Source organism: Phaethon lepturus, unplaced genomic scaffold (genome assembly GCF_000687285.1).
Source record: "Phaethon lepturus isolate BGI_N335 unplaced genomic scaffold, ASM68728v1 scaffold9774, whole genome shotgun sequence".
Classification (NCBI taxonomy): Eukaryota; Metazoa; Chordata; class Aves; order Phaethontiformes; family Phaethontidae; genus Phaethon; species Phaethon lepturus.
Window position 1 is genome coordinate 1 of NW_010532648.1, and position 13,954 is coordinate 13,954.

The 13,954-nt window shown below is 40.9% G+C and overlaps 1 protein-coding gene across 1 annotated transcript; it reads right to left on the reverse strand.

Moving 5' to 3' along the window:
• Positions 1-4,555: 4,555 nt before the first annotated feature.
• LOC104615557 (kidney mitochondrial carrier protein 1) lies at positions 4,556-12,578 on the reverse strand. Its single transcript, XM_010284906.1, has 9 exons — positions 12,505-12,578; positions 10,966-11,113; positions 10,225-10,319; positions 9,851-9,936; positions 8,558-8,653; positions 7,574-7,698; positions 6,909-7,047; positions 5,350-5,430; positions 4,556-4,597 (listed from the first exon to the last, which is right to left on the reverse strand). Exons 1-9 carry the CDS (start codon positions 12,566-12,568, stop codon positions 4,556-4,558), a joined length of 876 nt encoding a protein of 291 aa, XP_010283208.1. The 5' UTR covers positions 12,569-12,578.
• Positions 12,579-13,954: the final 1,376 nt, after the last annotated feature.

The window sequence follows — 13,954 nt, forward strand, 5'->3', positions numbered from 1 at the left end:
GCAGCTGACGCGTCCCCTCCGTTCCCTGGAGCCTTCTTTCCCCAGGCGGCGGAGGCAAAGAGCCCGCAGGACGACCCTGGTGACGGCACCTCACCCCGGGCCACCCTCCCACCACAGCCAGATGCGCTTCTCGTGGGCAGCGGTTCTCCATCCCAAACTGAACCGTATCAAAACATTTGTCTTAATAACCAAGGCTTGCATTTGCAGCAGCGCTTTGTCATCTAGCTTAATCTAACATGACAACTGAAGTCCTCTTGAAATGGGTAAGCGAAGTACAGGAACACTGTCAGATCTGCCTTGACGGTGGTGTCCAGCCACTGCCAGCCGGCGTGAGGGGACTGTTATCTCCTGCCTTGTCTCTGTGCTCCCCTTTTGTGAGCTCTGGCACTTGCCCACCCCTGAAGCAGGCCAGGGCAGGGAGCTATCCTTCCTTGGCCCACACGCCAATGCTGTGGCACTCCCTCAAGGGTCAGGACAGTATAGAGAAGCAGGTGGAAGGAAGCCAGCCCTCCATTTTGACAGCATACACATCCTCTTTACTAGTTTTACATTTTTCTGCAGCATCACTCATTAGCCAGAGCTGCTTTCTCCGTCATGCCTCAGAACCTGCTGCAGAATTCATTCTTTACTTGGGAAAAGTTGGATAAGGAGAGGGCTGAGGTACTCAACTTCTTTGCCTCAGTTTTCACTGGCAGCGTCTCTTCCCACACCTCTCGAGGGGATGGACTGCAAGGCAGGGACTGGAGGAGCAAAGTCCCTCCCACTGTAGGAGAAGATCAGGTTTGTGACTACCTGAGGAACCTAAACATGCACAATTCTATGGGACCTCATGAGATGCATCCCAGAGTCCTGAGGGAATTGGCTGATGTCGTTGCCAAGACACTCTCCATGATATTTGAAAAGTCCTGGCAGTCAGGGGAGGTCCCTGGAGACTGGAAAAAGGGAGACATGGCACCCATTTTTAAAAAGGGTAGCAAGGAGGACCCTGGGAACTACCAACCTGTCAGCCTCACCTCTGTGCCTGAGAAGATCATGGAGCAGATCCTCCTAGAAGCTGTGCTAAGGCACATGGAGGGCAGGGAGGTGATACAAGACAGCCAACATGGCTTCACCAAGGGCAAGTCCTGCCTGACCAACCTAGTGGCCTTCTGTGATGGAGTGACCACATCAGTGGGCAAAGGAAGAGCTACTGATGTCATTTATCTGGACTTCTGTAAGGCCTTGGACACGGTTCCCCGCAACATCCTTCTCTCCAATTTAGAGAGAGATGGATTTGATGACTCTTGGGTGGATGAGGAATTGGTTGGATGGTCGTATGCAGAGGGTTGTGGTCAATGGCTCAATGTCCAGATGGAGTTTGGTGACGAGCGGTATCCCTCAGAGTACTGGTCCCAATACAGGCCTCTAATATCTTCATCAATGACACAGACAGTGGGATTGAGTGCCCCCTTAGCAAGTTTGCAAATGACACTAAGCTGAGTGGTGCAGTTAACACACCTGAGGGACAGGATGCCCTCCAGAGGGACCTGGACAAGCTCAAGGAATGGACCCAACCTCATAAGGTTCAACAAAGCCAAGTGCAGGGTCCTGCCCTGGGTCAGGGCAACCCCTGGTATCAGTACAGGCTGGGGAATGAAGGCATTGAGAGCAGCCCTGCCAAAAAGGACTTGGGGGTACTGGTGGGTGAAAAGCTGGACATGAGCTGGCAATGTACATTCTCAGCCCAGAAGGCCAACCACATCCTGGCCTGCATCCGAAGAAGCGTGGCCAGCAGGTCGAGGGAGGTGATTCTGCCCCTCTGCTCTGGGGAGACCCCACCTGGAGTCCTGCATCCAGCTCTGGAGCCCTCAGCACAGGAAAGACACGGACCTGTTGGACCAGGTCCAGAGGAGGACCACAAAAATGCTCAGAGGGGTGAAACATTCTCCTGTGAGGACAGGCTGACAGCGTTGGGGTTGTTCAGCCTCAAGAGAAGACTCTGGGGAGACCTTATTGCATTCTTGCAGTACTTACAGGGGGCTTGTAAGAAAGGTGGGCCCATTGCGATAGGACAAGTGGTAATGGTTTTAAACTAAAAGAGGGTAGGTGTAGACTAGATATAAGGAAGAAATTTTTGACAAGGAAGGTGGTGAACCCCTAGCACAGGCTGCCCCAAGAGATGGTAGATGCCCCATCCCTGGCAACATTGAAGGTCAGGGTGGATGTGCCTCGGAGCAACCTGATCTAGTTGAAGATGTCCCTGCTCACTGCAGGGGGGTTGGACTAGATGACCTTTACAGGTCCCTTCCAACCCAAACTATTCTATGATTCTATAAAGCATCCTTCATCATCTTCAGTCTGTTAGTTTTTGTAAACTTAAATCTTTTGTCATTACACATGAAACCAAGTCCTAACTAAGGCATGTCTGAATTGAAGAGCTTGAAAATGGCTTGAACTATTCACTGCAGCAGTCACCTGAACTCCCATTTCACTGTTTTGATGCCTTTAGTGCTTAGCTGTTAATGTCAAGTGTGTCTTGTGCATCTGTCCCGCTCCAGCTTCGCCAGAGTAACTGGTGCAGCTCACTGCCCATCCTGTTACTCTCAGCTGGTAGATTCTTCATCCCCTCAGAGCTGCATCTGTCAGACTTGCGCTACCACACACAAACTCCAGAAACCCACTCTGGCTAGAAGTGTAATCAACACATTTTGCTGCTACACACAATTGAGCTGACTCATCTGTTCCAGACCAAGCAGTTTTGTTAACAGAGTGGGAAATGGTTTTGCAGTTAAAGATATGCCAAAGAACAGTGAGAACATACAGTTAATACATGTTATTCAGCCCATAAGTTACAAGAGCATAAGATTTTAGCCAAGGCAGACTAAAGTTGCTGTAGTTAAGTAACCAACAACATCATACACTTCAAAGCCAGCAACACCCTTCCTTCATTAATCCCCTTGAAGTATTTGAAAACCCACCCATCCCCACCCCCATTTGAAACTTAGAAACTGAAAGCAGTTCAGAGTCCTTCCATAATGATTTTAAAACTTTTAATAAGCTTAAAAATGAAAAACATACACTTAGTTTACATGGTGTACAAAAATATTTACAAATATTTCTATTAAAGCATAGATTTTTTTCCTGTAAGGAAAAAAACACTGCACATAAGCATACCCATGTACATGGAAAAACATTGTACCTTAGGAAACAAAGTGCCTTGTGCATTGTGAATTCAAAATTAGTAATTTTGAGTGATTATAGTAATTCTGAAATCAATGAAATTTAAGTGGAATGTATGATTATGTTTAAGAGATTAACACAATGCCACAAAAATGCAAAATTATGCATCCTGCTTTGCTACACTCTGTGAAACACAGAAGGACCAACTGTACAACTCGCATCTCACATGTTTCCTTCCTTGGAATTCAACAGCAGCATTTTTAAGAACCTTGACATAACAGTTTAGTTGTTAATGACCCTGAAGTTTTGATATACATTTAAGCAAAAAGGTAAGGCTTTAAGGAAGCTGTGGTTGAGTTCTACACACAGTGTTTACTTGCATGTAACAGCAACTTGGGCCTGTTTGCTGTATGAAAGTACTCAGTATTTCCGGGTTTGGGTATCTTTCTAAAGAAGGAATGCAGTCTTTATAGTAGACTTACCTTTGGAGGGGTTTGGTTCTTTTCACATAGGCACCTACATGACACAGGCTGAACTGCTCAGCATGAAATTTGCATCTTTCAGATGATACGTAACGGCCGGTAACCATTACAAGTAGTTCTTCACAACAACGGAAGAAGCATGGAAAGTTTCTCTGCAAGACAGGCAGATGACCACAGACTCATTTGAACTTAATTCCTAATTGCAATTTACATACAAATATGTTGAAGAATCACTTATGCTGAATAATCAAGAATGACTGGAAAAACTCCTCAAGCTACGCAAAACTGACAACTGAGGCAACTACACTTTGAAATAATGCCAGATTACTCCCAGCAAGTTACACAGACATCTCAGGACCTGGAACACAGGAAAGCTCTTAAAACCAGAAGCAGCTTTCATATTGCAGCAGGTGTTTTGCTGAACTGAAAGCCTGCAAAGGTTTCTTGTGACAATTCCAGTTAATTAGAAAGTATTAAGTATTACGGTCAAGTTGTATACACTTCGGAAAAGAGGAAGAGTCCAGTTCCTTGGTACTACCCATCTTCCTTTACAGAAAGATCATTTTTTTCCTCTTATAAAACCCCTATGCATCTGAGTCTCAACAGCATAAAGTTGCATTACAGATCTTCACATCCAAGAACACTTAAAACAGTTGACAGAAGGTATTCCACCACCTTTGGTTCAGTCTAGAACATAGTGCACATCATCCACTGAATCATGAGAGGAAGCCATTGTTACAGGAGCCAGCTTGCCTTGAAATCACTTCCAGGTTGTTCTCATTTCACAAGAGTCTTTAGTGACCTCTTCCTTTGGCCAGCATCTCAGACAATAAAGAGCAAATACTCAAGACAGCTTACAAGCTGGTCTAAACTCAAACAGTACATTAACAGAATTCAGTATACAGTTCAGCATGTCAGAAGTCTAACTTCTTCAGCTGTTCGTATGTCAGAAAGAACTGGAAGAGCTGATTAAGGAAAACTGTTTCCTGTTCCCATAGTGCAAAATGGTCACATCACTACTAAAGGCCAGCTGCATCTGTGTGAAACTTTGTCCCACTCATCCTATGCAATGCTGCTGGTTGGCCATTTTGTTATGCAGTACTAGGCAGAACAGTGAAACTTGCTTTAAGGCTAGTGATGCCACTTACTTTCCCATCCCTGTTCCTCAGGATCTTAAACACAGGACTGAGGAGGCAAGACGATACTGTGAAAGCCCTTTCAATCTTTACTCACTCAGCTTTGATGGGCTAAAGTAGGTTTTGCTCATGGTAAAAAACGTTACTACCAACCCACTTCCCAGGGCTCTGACGAGCTGGCTCTTGAAACAAAAACAAAGTTGTGAGACTAAGATAAACAAATTTCATGGCTAACTGCCAGAACTGGGGAAACCGTTGGAAATAGCCCCCATTAACTCATCTGGTCAATTTTATTTAAAACTAGGCTTCAAACTAAGAAAATAGCCAGCTATGAAATTGGAGGAACAGAACTTTTGCAAGATCACATTCTAATATTCACTCTGTGTGAATCACAAATTCAATCTAACCAGCAGCAGCTGACTAAGAAAATGGTCAACTACACTGTTTTCCGTTCATAAAAAGGGAATATTTGTACTGACATGACACCTTCCACACTGAGTATTCTGTGAAACTGTCGATACTTGCTGTTGTATGGCTAGCTTAATAGTTTTGCACACTTTTGAAAAGGATACAATGATATTCCAAGGACCAAGTCTTAACCAGTTTGGCCAAAATCCTTTATATAGAGCAAGAAAGCCTTCATTCTTCCATGTCTGGAAAAAAAAAACAACCACAGCAAGAACACACTTATGTAATTCTTTATTAGTGAGAAATCCAAACAGAACCTTGTTAGCTAAGATGCTGTTTCAGACAAGGGGATGGCTTAATGCTGTAACTTTGGTTTAAAGGTATTGTATGAGCTCTGGAGCCCTCAGCACAGGAAAGACATGGACCTGTTGGAGAGGGTCCAGACAGGGACAAAAATGATCCAAGGGATGGAACACCTCTGCTGTGAGGATAGGCTGAGAGAGTTGGGGTTGTTCAGCCTGGAGAAGAGAAGGCTCCGGGGAGACCTTACTGCAGCCTTCCAGTACTTACAGGGGGCTTATAAGGAAGATGGGGACAGACTTTTTATCAGGGCCTGTTGCAATAGGACAAGGAGTAATGGTTCTAAACTAAAAGAGGGCAGATTTAGACTAGGTATAAGGAAGACATTTTTGACAGTGAGGGTGGTGAAACACTGGCACAGGTTGCCCAGAGAGGTGGTAGATGCCCCATCCCTGGAAGGACTCAAGGTCAGGTTGGACAGGGCCCTGAGCAACCTGATCTAGTTGAAAATCTCCCTACTCATTGCAGGGGGATTGGACTAAGGGACCTTTAAAGGTCCCTTTCAACCAAAAGAGTCTATGATTCTGTGGAACAAGGAAACATTTCACTAGATAAAGCCAACATTACAGATGCCTGCAGTATTACCTGGAAGGTAAAGATGCAGTTTATGTCATTCACTACCCAACCCAGATTCATCCAAATTGCATTCCTGGACTTCGCCCACCACCACAAAAAAAACCCCACCCTTGCAGAGCACCGCATGTAAACCTGCAGCTCATGTTAGGCACTCCTTTGAAATTTTTGTTTGCTTTATGGACTTCACAAAATTGCACTGGACAGTGTGGCTTGGACTGTTATGCAAACTGGACTGTTCAGTCACCAGCTGGGACACTAATAGTTTCCTATCCACTCTTCTCCATATAAAAGGCCATCATGCTCTCACCTCATACCCAATTTGGGGATTTAAGAAACCAAGCCAAGATAATAAAAATCAGGGACTGACATTGCATCTGGCTGTACTAGGCTCTCTGTTATGCAGTAAGCATCAGAAAACCATCTGCCTCAGAAGATGTTGCTTTTCAAGAACTGACCTATGAAATGATCATTTCCTATCAATATCCTAACATTGTATGCAGTTAAGTAGGTGCCAGTGCTGCTGAAAGACTTGGTCTCCTCATCCAAGCACTCAAAGGAACTGCTTGCACTACATACTAACATTTTTCCTGCATTTCTGTCAAGACAGTAGATCCTTTTCACACCAAGTGCATTATTGGCATTGTAGTCCTTTTGAGCATTAGGGCAAAAAGCTTATCTAAGTTAACTGGATTAATTTCTAGGGAAACTTAGAACAATTTGAGTTCTACACCAAAATCGTTGCTTGATGGCAGAAGTTTCTACTCATGTTGATACATGAGCTACTTACCTGTAACAAGCAATCCAAAGTGCCCTTGTAGTTTGAGTGTCCCCCACATTGTTGGCTTCTCTGATTCATCATGCGTGTTCTCACAACATCAATTGGGTTGGATGCAAGGGCTCCAGCTAACCCGCAAGTAAAACTTGCGCTAATAAAAGAGAGGTGTAATGAAAATCAACCTACCACATTTCAAGATGCCCCAGAATTCCCTCTCCCCAGAAAATATGAGTAATGACGAGTGCTTAATGGTTTTAGTTAAAAATTACATCATCTAATAGATGTGAAAAATTACTTTTCATTTACTATAAAGCATCATTTTCAAGATTTGATATACAGCCCTTATGTACGGTTTCTGTACACCTGAACAGATGTTTGTGCTTCTGCGAATAGCAAACATTTGATTGGAACTTTCCTCTAATCTCAGTTTGTGAAGCTGAAGGATTCAGATCATCCACAAAAAAAAAATCCATATTCAAAAGAAAATCAAATCCAAACCCTAAGGAAAATTAGCTTCCATGCTATGCGCTACCATTTGAAATGCTATTGCATTAAATAGTATAAACACATCAGAAGTATATTTACATCCAGACTGATGGCAGAAAAATCAGAAGATTCATCCCCTGTAATGAGACCTCACCAATGAGCTATGCAAACAGTTAGTCATACAAACTTACAGGAAGTGAGTATATACTGTATCTCCCATAAATCCAGACATAATTATATGCTTCTTGGTAAGGTCATATACTGGCAGTTCCACTCCAACAACAACAGCAGCTCTTTGTGCTGTCAATGATACTCCCTGGCAAAAGAAAGGATATAGTTGAAGTTTAAAATTAACCTCTGTGCACCACCAGAAATGCCTAGCTTTTAATACAAATACATACCATGGATGTGTTAACAACATTGTGAATGCAAACAGTACAGATCTTCAATGTACATGCACCAAAAATGCAGATGCAAGTTAACAGATAAATCACTTTTCCACACTGAAAAGTAATTTCAGTTCCTTTATGCTACTCCCTCTCTGCTTAACATATGAATTCTTACATCAACAGTCAGCTAAGACCTCAACCACCAGGTGATACTGGCTCCCCTTGCTGCTAACTGAAAAACTGACAAAGTAAGGAAGATGAACAGAAAAATGGAGATCAAAAGGCTCTGCAGAGCAAAGGACACTAATAGAAAAACATTTCGATTTTCCATCTGTGTTAGAGCAACTGTCCATTCTTTGTCTTCAGTTATTACAGTCACTGTAATTGGCATAAAAGACAACCTACAAGACTGAGCACAAGAATTCCTGAGCTAGAGGGGATATTCATTAATACCTTCATTTCCAAATGTTCTTTAGTATATGTTTTAAAACAAAGCAGGTCATACAAACTGAGAGGTGTCTTGCAAAGGGTTGTTGAACTAGTCCTAGAGACAGTCACCCTAATTTAAGCCTCCATTTGCCTCCTCTTTTTTTAAGTGGCTAATCATTGAACATAAGACTGGCAGTAACCCTTTGTCAAAATGCACTGAGATATCAGCAGTGAAGTAGTCATGACAGACTACATACTTATTTCTCCATATTTTGGCTGAGAATACTCTAGAGTACATGAAATTCAGTTGATCAAGAAAGTGTACTTTGAGTGTAGGATATAGTTCAAAAAACTTGCCTTCCACAATCCTTTAGTGCCTTCCTTTTGGTAGATCTGTATGAAGTTGCCCATCATTCCTCCTTGAATCACACTACCTTGGGCTTGCATTCTGATCTGAGATTCATTTAAAGATAAAATTAGAAAATAAATACTTTTCAAACATACAACCAATAATTGTTTAATACAGTTTTATCAACATTTTAAGTTACAATCTTTTAAGTAAAGTCAATTTCTCTTTGAATACAAATTAACAGCTGACATTATCATAACCATGATGCAATCTTTTTAAAGTGCCTTAACTATCCAAATGCAGCTGCTAATTTTGAACAAGTATGTGGTGTAGTTCTTAACTGCATTAAGTCACTTCTATTTCTGTGCTTGCACACTACTCCATTTAGATTAGACTGACAGATGGGTTCTGCAGGATGTCCTTTACAGTGTTCTCACAGGAACATGTTAAAATGAAAAGTTAAAAAGATTAAGGTTTCAGCCAGTGAGAACCACGGTCTTTGGCCCTGTGGATTTCTAAGAATGTCCTTGGGAACCTGCCATGGTAACTACCAAATACAAGTTCAGTGACAAGCAAGTCGGTACACGGACATGATTTGGGGAAATACTAATTGAAGCCACACTTGAAATAGAAGCTTACGTTTGAAATGTCTCTACATAACCACATTAGCACTATGAAGGATTAAGTTTTCAGTAGAAGAGCAGAAGGAGTTTTCTTGAATTCTTCATTAGAGGCAGCCATGTAAATCATATGCAAGTTTTCCAAGTTAAATACCACCAACCCTTTTAAGTACCTGGAAAAGAGGTCACTGACTATCATTAAGCTAACAGAGTCTTAAAAGAGGTATTAAAAAAAAGAAGAATTAAGAATTCTTAAAAGAATTCCAACAATTCACTTTAAATGACTGATGCTGGGACACTATTTCCATGGGACACTGGATTGCAACGCCTCTCTACAGGATTACAGAATCCTACAGTACAAGTAGCACTCACTAAACTTTTGCCTCTCAGTTGATCTTCACCTATTTTGAGCTCTAGAAACATCTTCGTATAACAGTGTTACCAAGAAGTATAGATGAAATATGCCATGTGGCTTTCACACAAACACTATAACATGAAAGTTACAGAAAAGACTCATGTTAAATTTTTCCCTCGCCACCCCCAGAAAAAAGTTATATGCATCCAACTACCTCCCCAGCCATCAGTTTCTGGGTGCATACTTCCAAATAAATACTATGGACCAGAAGGAGGTCCATACTAAGGACAAAAACTGAGGACAAATTCTACATAACACAGAATTACCTTTAAGACATCTGTAGGGTTGGCAATAGATGATGAAATTACTCCCGAAAGAATGCCGCATAGAACATTTATCATCAGGGTTTCATCTATTCCATAAAGAAAGAAAAAGTTCAGCTGCAGATTTACAAAGCTTAAGATACATCAGGACAGGATGATGCCACCCCTCCTTTAACCAGAGTGCCAATTACAGAAGCCTTAAAAACTACTCTGACAAGGTTGCCTTGCTGACTCACTTGTTGTAATTGGTACAGGGAATATCTTCTCAGTAGACTTGTTCAAACCCCTACAGTAAGATACCAAATGGAAACAACCAACTTCAAGCAAAACAGTCCTCCATTAAATGAGGAAAAAAAAAAAAAAACAAACCCACTCACCTTCTGGATGCTCAACAAACATTCTTTTTAAGCTCTGGTAAGTGCCTATTTTTATAGTTCCATATGAAGCCTGCCGAAGCATTGCAGGTGCAATCCTGTAAAAATAGACAGTGGTAATATTTATGCTCAAAATTGCAAAAGACTGATTAGCAAACACCTTTTAGATAAGGAGAGACTGAACACAAGATATCTACCAGAGAAAGGTGTGTTCATTTAAATCATCAATTTAAACTCACTATAGACAAAACATGGTTGTTTTGGTTTTTGCGGTTCTTTTTGTTTTTTAAAATAAAGCTTGCAAGAACATGAATGAACTGTGAAAGGATTACTATTAGAGCATGCCTCAACTTGTTATCTACAAAATAGCTGGCAAGCTTGTCTGAAAAGTAATCTTTCCCCCACCATCTTGCATGTTTTGAAAAGAAGCACGCCCATTTACACACAAAGGTTAATTCAATTTTTCTTCTAACCGAGAGGTGGAACAACCACAGCAGCATTGCATAGAATAACTTTATGCTTAGCTATTTTTTTTTTCAAGTAAGTTTGTTTGGGTTTTTTAAACATGAAATGCTGTTGCAGGGTGCAAAGACTGAAGCAATCTAAGCTTGGGCTTTCAACTTCCAGATTAACTGAGGCTAACAAAACACCCTGTAAATCAGAAACCCAAGAATTCACACACTATGGGCTTATGCTTATTAATATACTGTTCATAAGCCATTGCTGCAAGTCCATTAATTTTACCCAGAGTATAAGGCTTTCAATCCTTCTTCTCTCCATATTCTGACTAGTGCATGCACCATTCCACGGTAGCGGATCTCTTTATATTTGGCATCATTAACTTGACCTTGAACCTGCAGACGTGTTTTAGTCAGATCAATGGGGAAAGTACCTTAAAGAAAAAAATCAGAGAGAAAAATTAATCAAGTACTTACCTAACCAAAGACAGCAAAGAAAATGATATAAGAAAAAGCAGGGAAAAAAGTCTCTTACCAAGAATTTATTTTAAAGTGGTTCATTTTATGTCACCTTGTTTCTTCTAAAAGCTTGTCAGAGGCCCTACCTAGTCCCTATGTTTACGCTTTGCATTCACTGTGTTTTCAGGCAACATGGTATTGCCTGGTTGTAAAGAGGCACACTGAATAGGAATCTAATCACGATCAAGCACAGAGTTTGCATGTGTATTCTACCAACACCTTTGAAAAGCATTTCACTGAAGACAAATAAGTAAGTTCCACAGGACAAGCTATACAGATTCTAGCACAGAAGCTAAAAAAAGCAGCAGTACCCATACTGCTTTCCTGTAGCACACTGCTATTGTCAAGTTCATACACTCCCTGCTCCCTTTATGAAAGGGTGTAGAAAGCATATTCCTCCAGAGTTTATCTTTAGAAACGGGATCGCCTCAACATTCAATACTCACCTAAACACTAATAGGAGTCAGGATTAACTACACCTGTTCTAACAATGTTTACCAGACAAGCAAGGCTTTTATGAATTGCTTGTCTTCCTCATGAAGCTTTTGGCATGATTTGCCATGTTCAGTCAAGTCAAAGGAGGTTTCAAACACCAGTTTGAACAAGATTCATAAGAGAAGATAAGAAAGGAAAGCAAAACAGTAGTTTTAAGTGTAATTGTATACTGCATCTACTTTATGTGTGAAGACAGACTTCACACACAAGCCCACCACATGTCAGACTATGCCATGCTACTATGAAAATCCATGTTTCCTTTCTTTTCATGTACATACATTGCAGATAAGACTTTAAAAGGATGTTAGTATTTTAGGTTTGTCTTTACACACTAAAACATCAGATGCACTGTCTCACTATAGCAATTTTATCTTGCACACTAACTGGATTTAAGTGTTCAAATCTAATCAGCCACTCACATTCAAGAAAGGGGAATTTAAACTGCAACATAGCTACTCAAAAAAGCTAAGAGAAAAATTTTACAAGTAAGCACTTAATTTGTCTAGCAAAACAAAGGCTGTGTATATTTACGACCACTGTCTAGGAACAGAACAAACACCAAATAGAATACAAGGCAAAGTTTGTATAAAAACAAGACTCACAGGGGATGTGAGTTTAGGGACAGAAGTATTCTGACACTGTAACAAAGTTCTGAGCAACTCTTCAACCAGCATTGAAGAAAAACAATCTTAGGCTGTAGACCACCATATACTACTGTGTCATATACTACTGATAACATGGAACCAAGGTTGTTTTAAGAGGGACTATCTGAGTAAAGGAAGTCATGTAAACAGTTAAAGGAAAAGCTTACCACATTCTGCAGTGATTGAAGCTAAACCTCCATAGATAAAAGGCTTCCAGTTTAGTGCTGACATTATTGATTCTTCTTTCTGTGAAATAAGACAGTAATTTAATGCTTCGATAAGTACATCTGTTATATAAATAAATATGCTAACATTTAATAAAACTGTGGGCCTTGTCCATTTAAGATGGACCTTCCAAACATGCTAACAGTAAAAACATTTAATACCTCTGATAACGAGAAGAAAGTCACTAATACTGCACAAAGACATACGGTTCAAATCAATGTCTCTGGTAGGTATTTGGGCCACCAATATCCTCACCATGGAAGGTTAAAGTAGTTTTTCTCCCAGGCATGATCTTAAGGAGCACTGCAGTGAATAACCTCCAACAATTCTTACCAAGTGGAATTATTTTTATTATATCCTGCAAGGAAATGGAACTTTTCTTGCAGTATCAACATGAGCTGGTACACTTGAACAGAAAATAGGGGTGCATACAACATTTTGCTTCCATTAGGGACTATTTCTGCTACCAGTGTCAGAATTGTAATTCCTGTGAACATTATATGAAAATAGTCTAATCAGTTGCATAAGGACTTTCACAGTAAAAAAATGGTGCTCTAACTTTGAAGTCAATTAACTGAATTTGACAAAGTGAACACAAATCATAATTGGCATACGCTTTCTAAAGTAATCCAACTATCTTACAAAAGATACAAGAACCGCAAAACCAGACTGGTCCAGCCGATACAAGATCGCCCTTCTCAAAACCAAGCAGGTCTCCACACAGTTTTTTTTTCCCCCCTTCCTCATAATATAAATACTTTCCACTCCTCATTTTCTATAATATCCTCCTAAGCATTGGATTTTACAGCTATCTTTTGCTAATCAATTTTGCAGAATAATTGCACTTGAAACCCTTTCCCCTGGCATTTCCATTCCCTGTTACTTTGTTCACCTGTACTGCCCAGCTGGAAAATATCACAAATACACCAGTTACTTAGCACTACCTTCTGTAAAGCTCAACCTTCTTTGGTCACTTCCCTTAGAAGTGACAATAATCCAGTGTCCAAATGAAGTTAACAGAAGTTGCAGACACTGAGCATGCCTGAATAGTTACTGCAGCCCTCGTCCTCCTTTTAGCATCTTTACTTCATGAAGAGTTACCTGGGTCTTCAGCCTTCTGACACTCAATACAATAAAAAACCCATAGGAGCTCAGAGCACACAATTTCAATACTCAATAACCAAGTGCATAGAAATCCATCTTACTCTTTAGGCCGCTGCAAAGAACACCACTGATGTAAAAAAAAGCAAAGAGAAAGCAAGTAAGGGCACTCACTATATTCCCAAAAAAGACTGCTGTGCAGAGATCAGGAGCCACAGGTGTAGGCTATGCCAACTTTTCAATATGAAAGCATATGTGTGACAATGTGCCCAGAGGGAAGCCACTTCCAGT

Excerpts from the sequence above, each read along its gene's own strand:
- LOC104615557 (XM_010284906.1), bottom strand. The coding sequence starts at position 12,568 with ATGTCAGCACTAAACTGGAAGCCTTTTATCTATGGAGGTTTAGCTTCA. Across the intron at positions 10,320-10,965 it reads TTGAAAGCCTTATACTCTGG|GATTGCACCTGCAATGCTTC; the intron begins GTAAAATTAATG and ends CTATTTTTACAG. Across the intron at positions 7,699-8,557 it reads GCACTAAAGGATTGTGGAAG|GGAGTATCATTGACAGCACA; the intron begins GCAAGTTTTTTG and ends TTCTTTTGCCAG.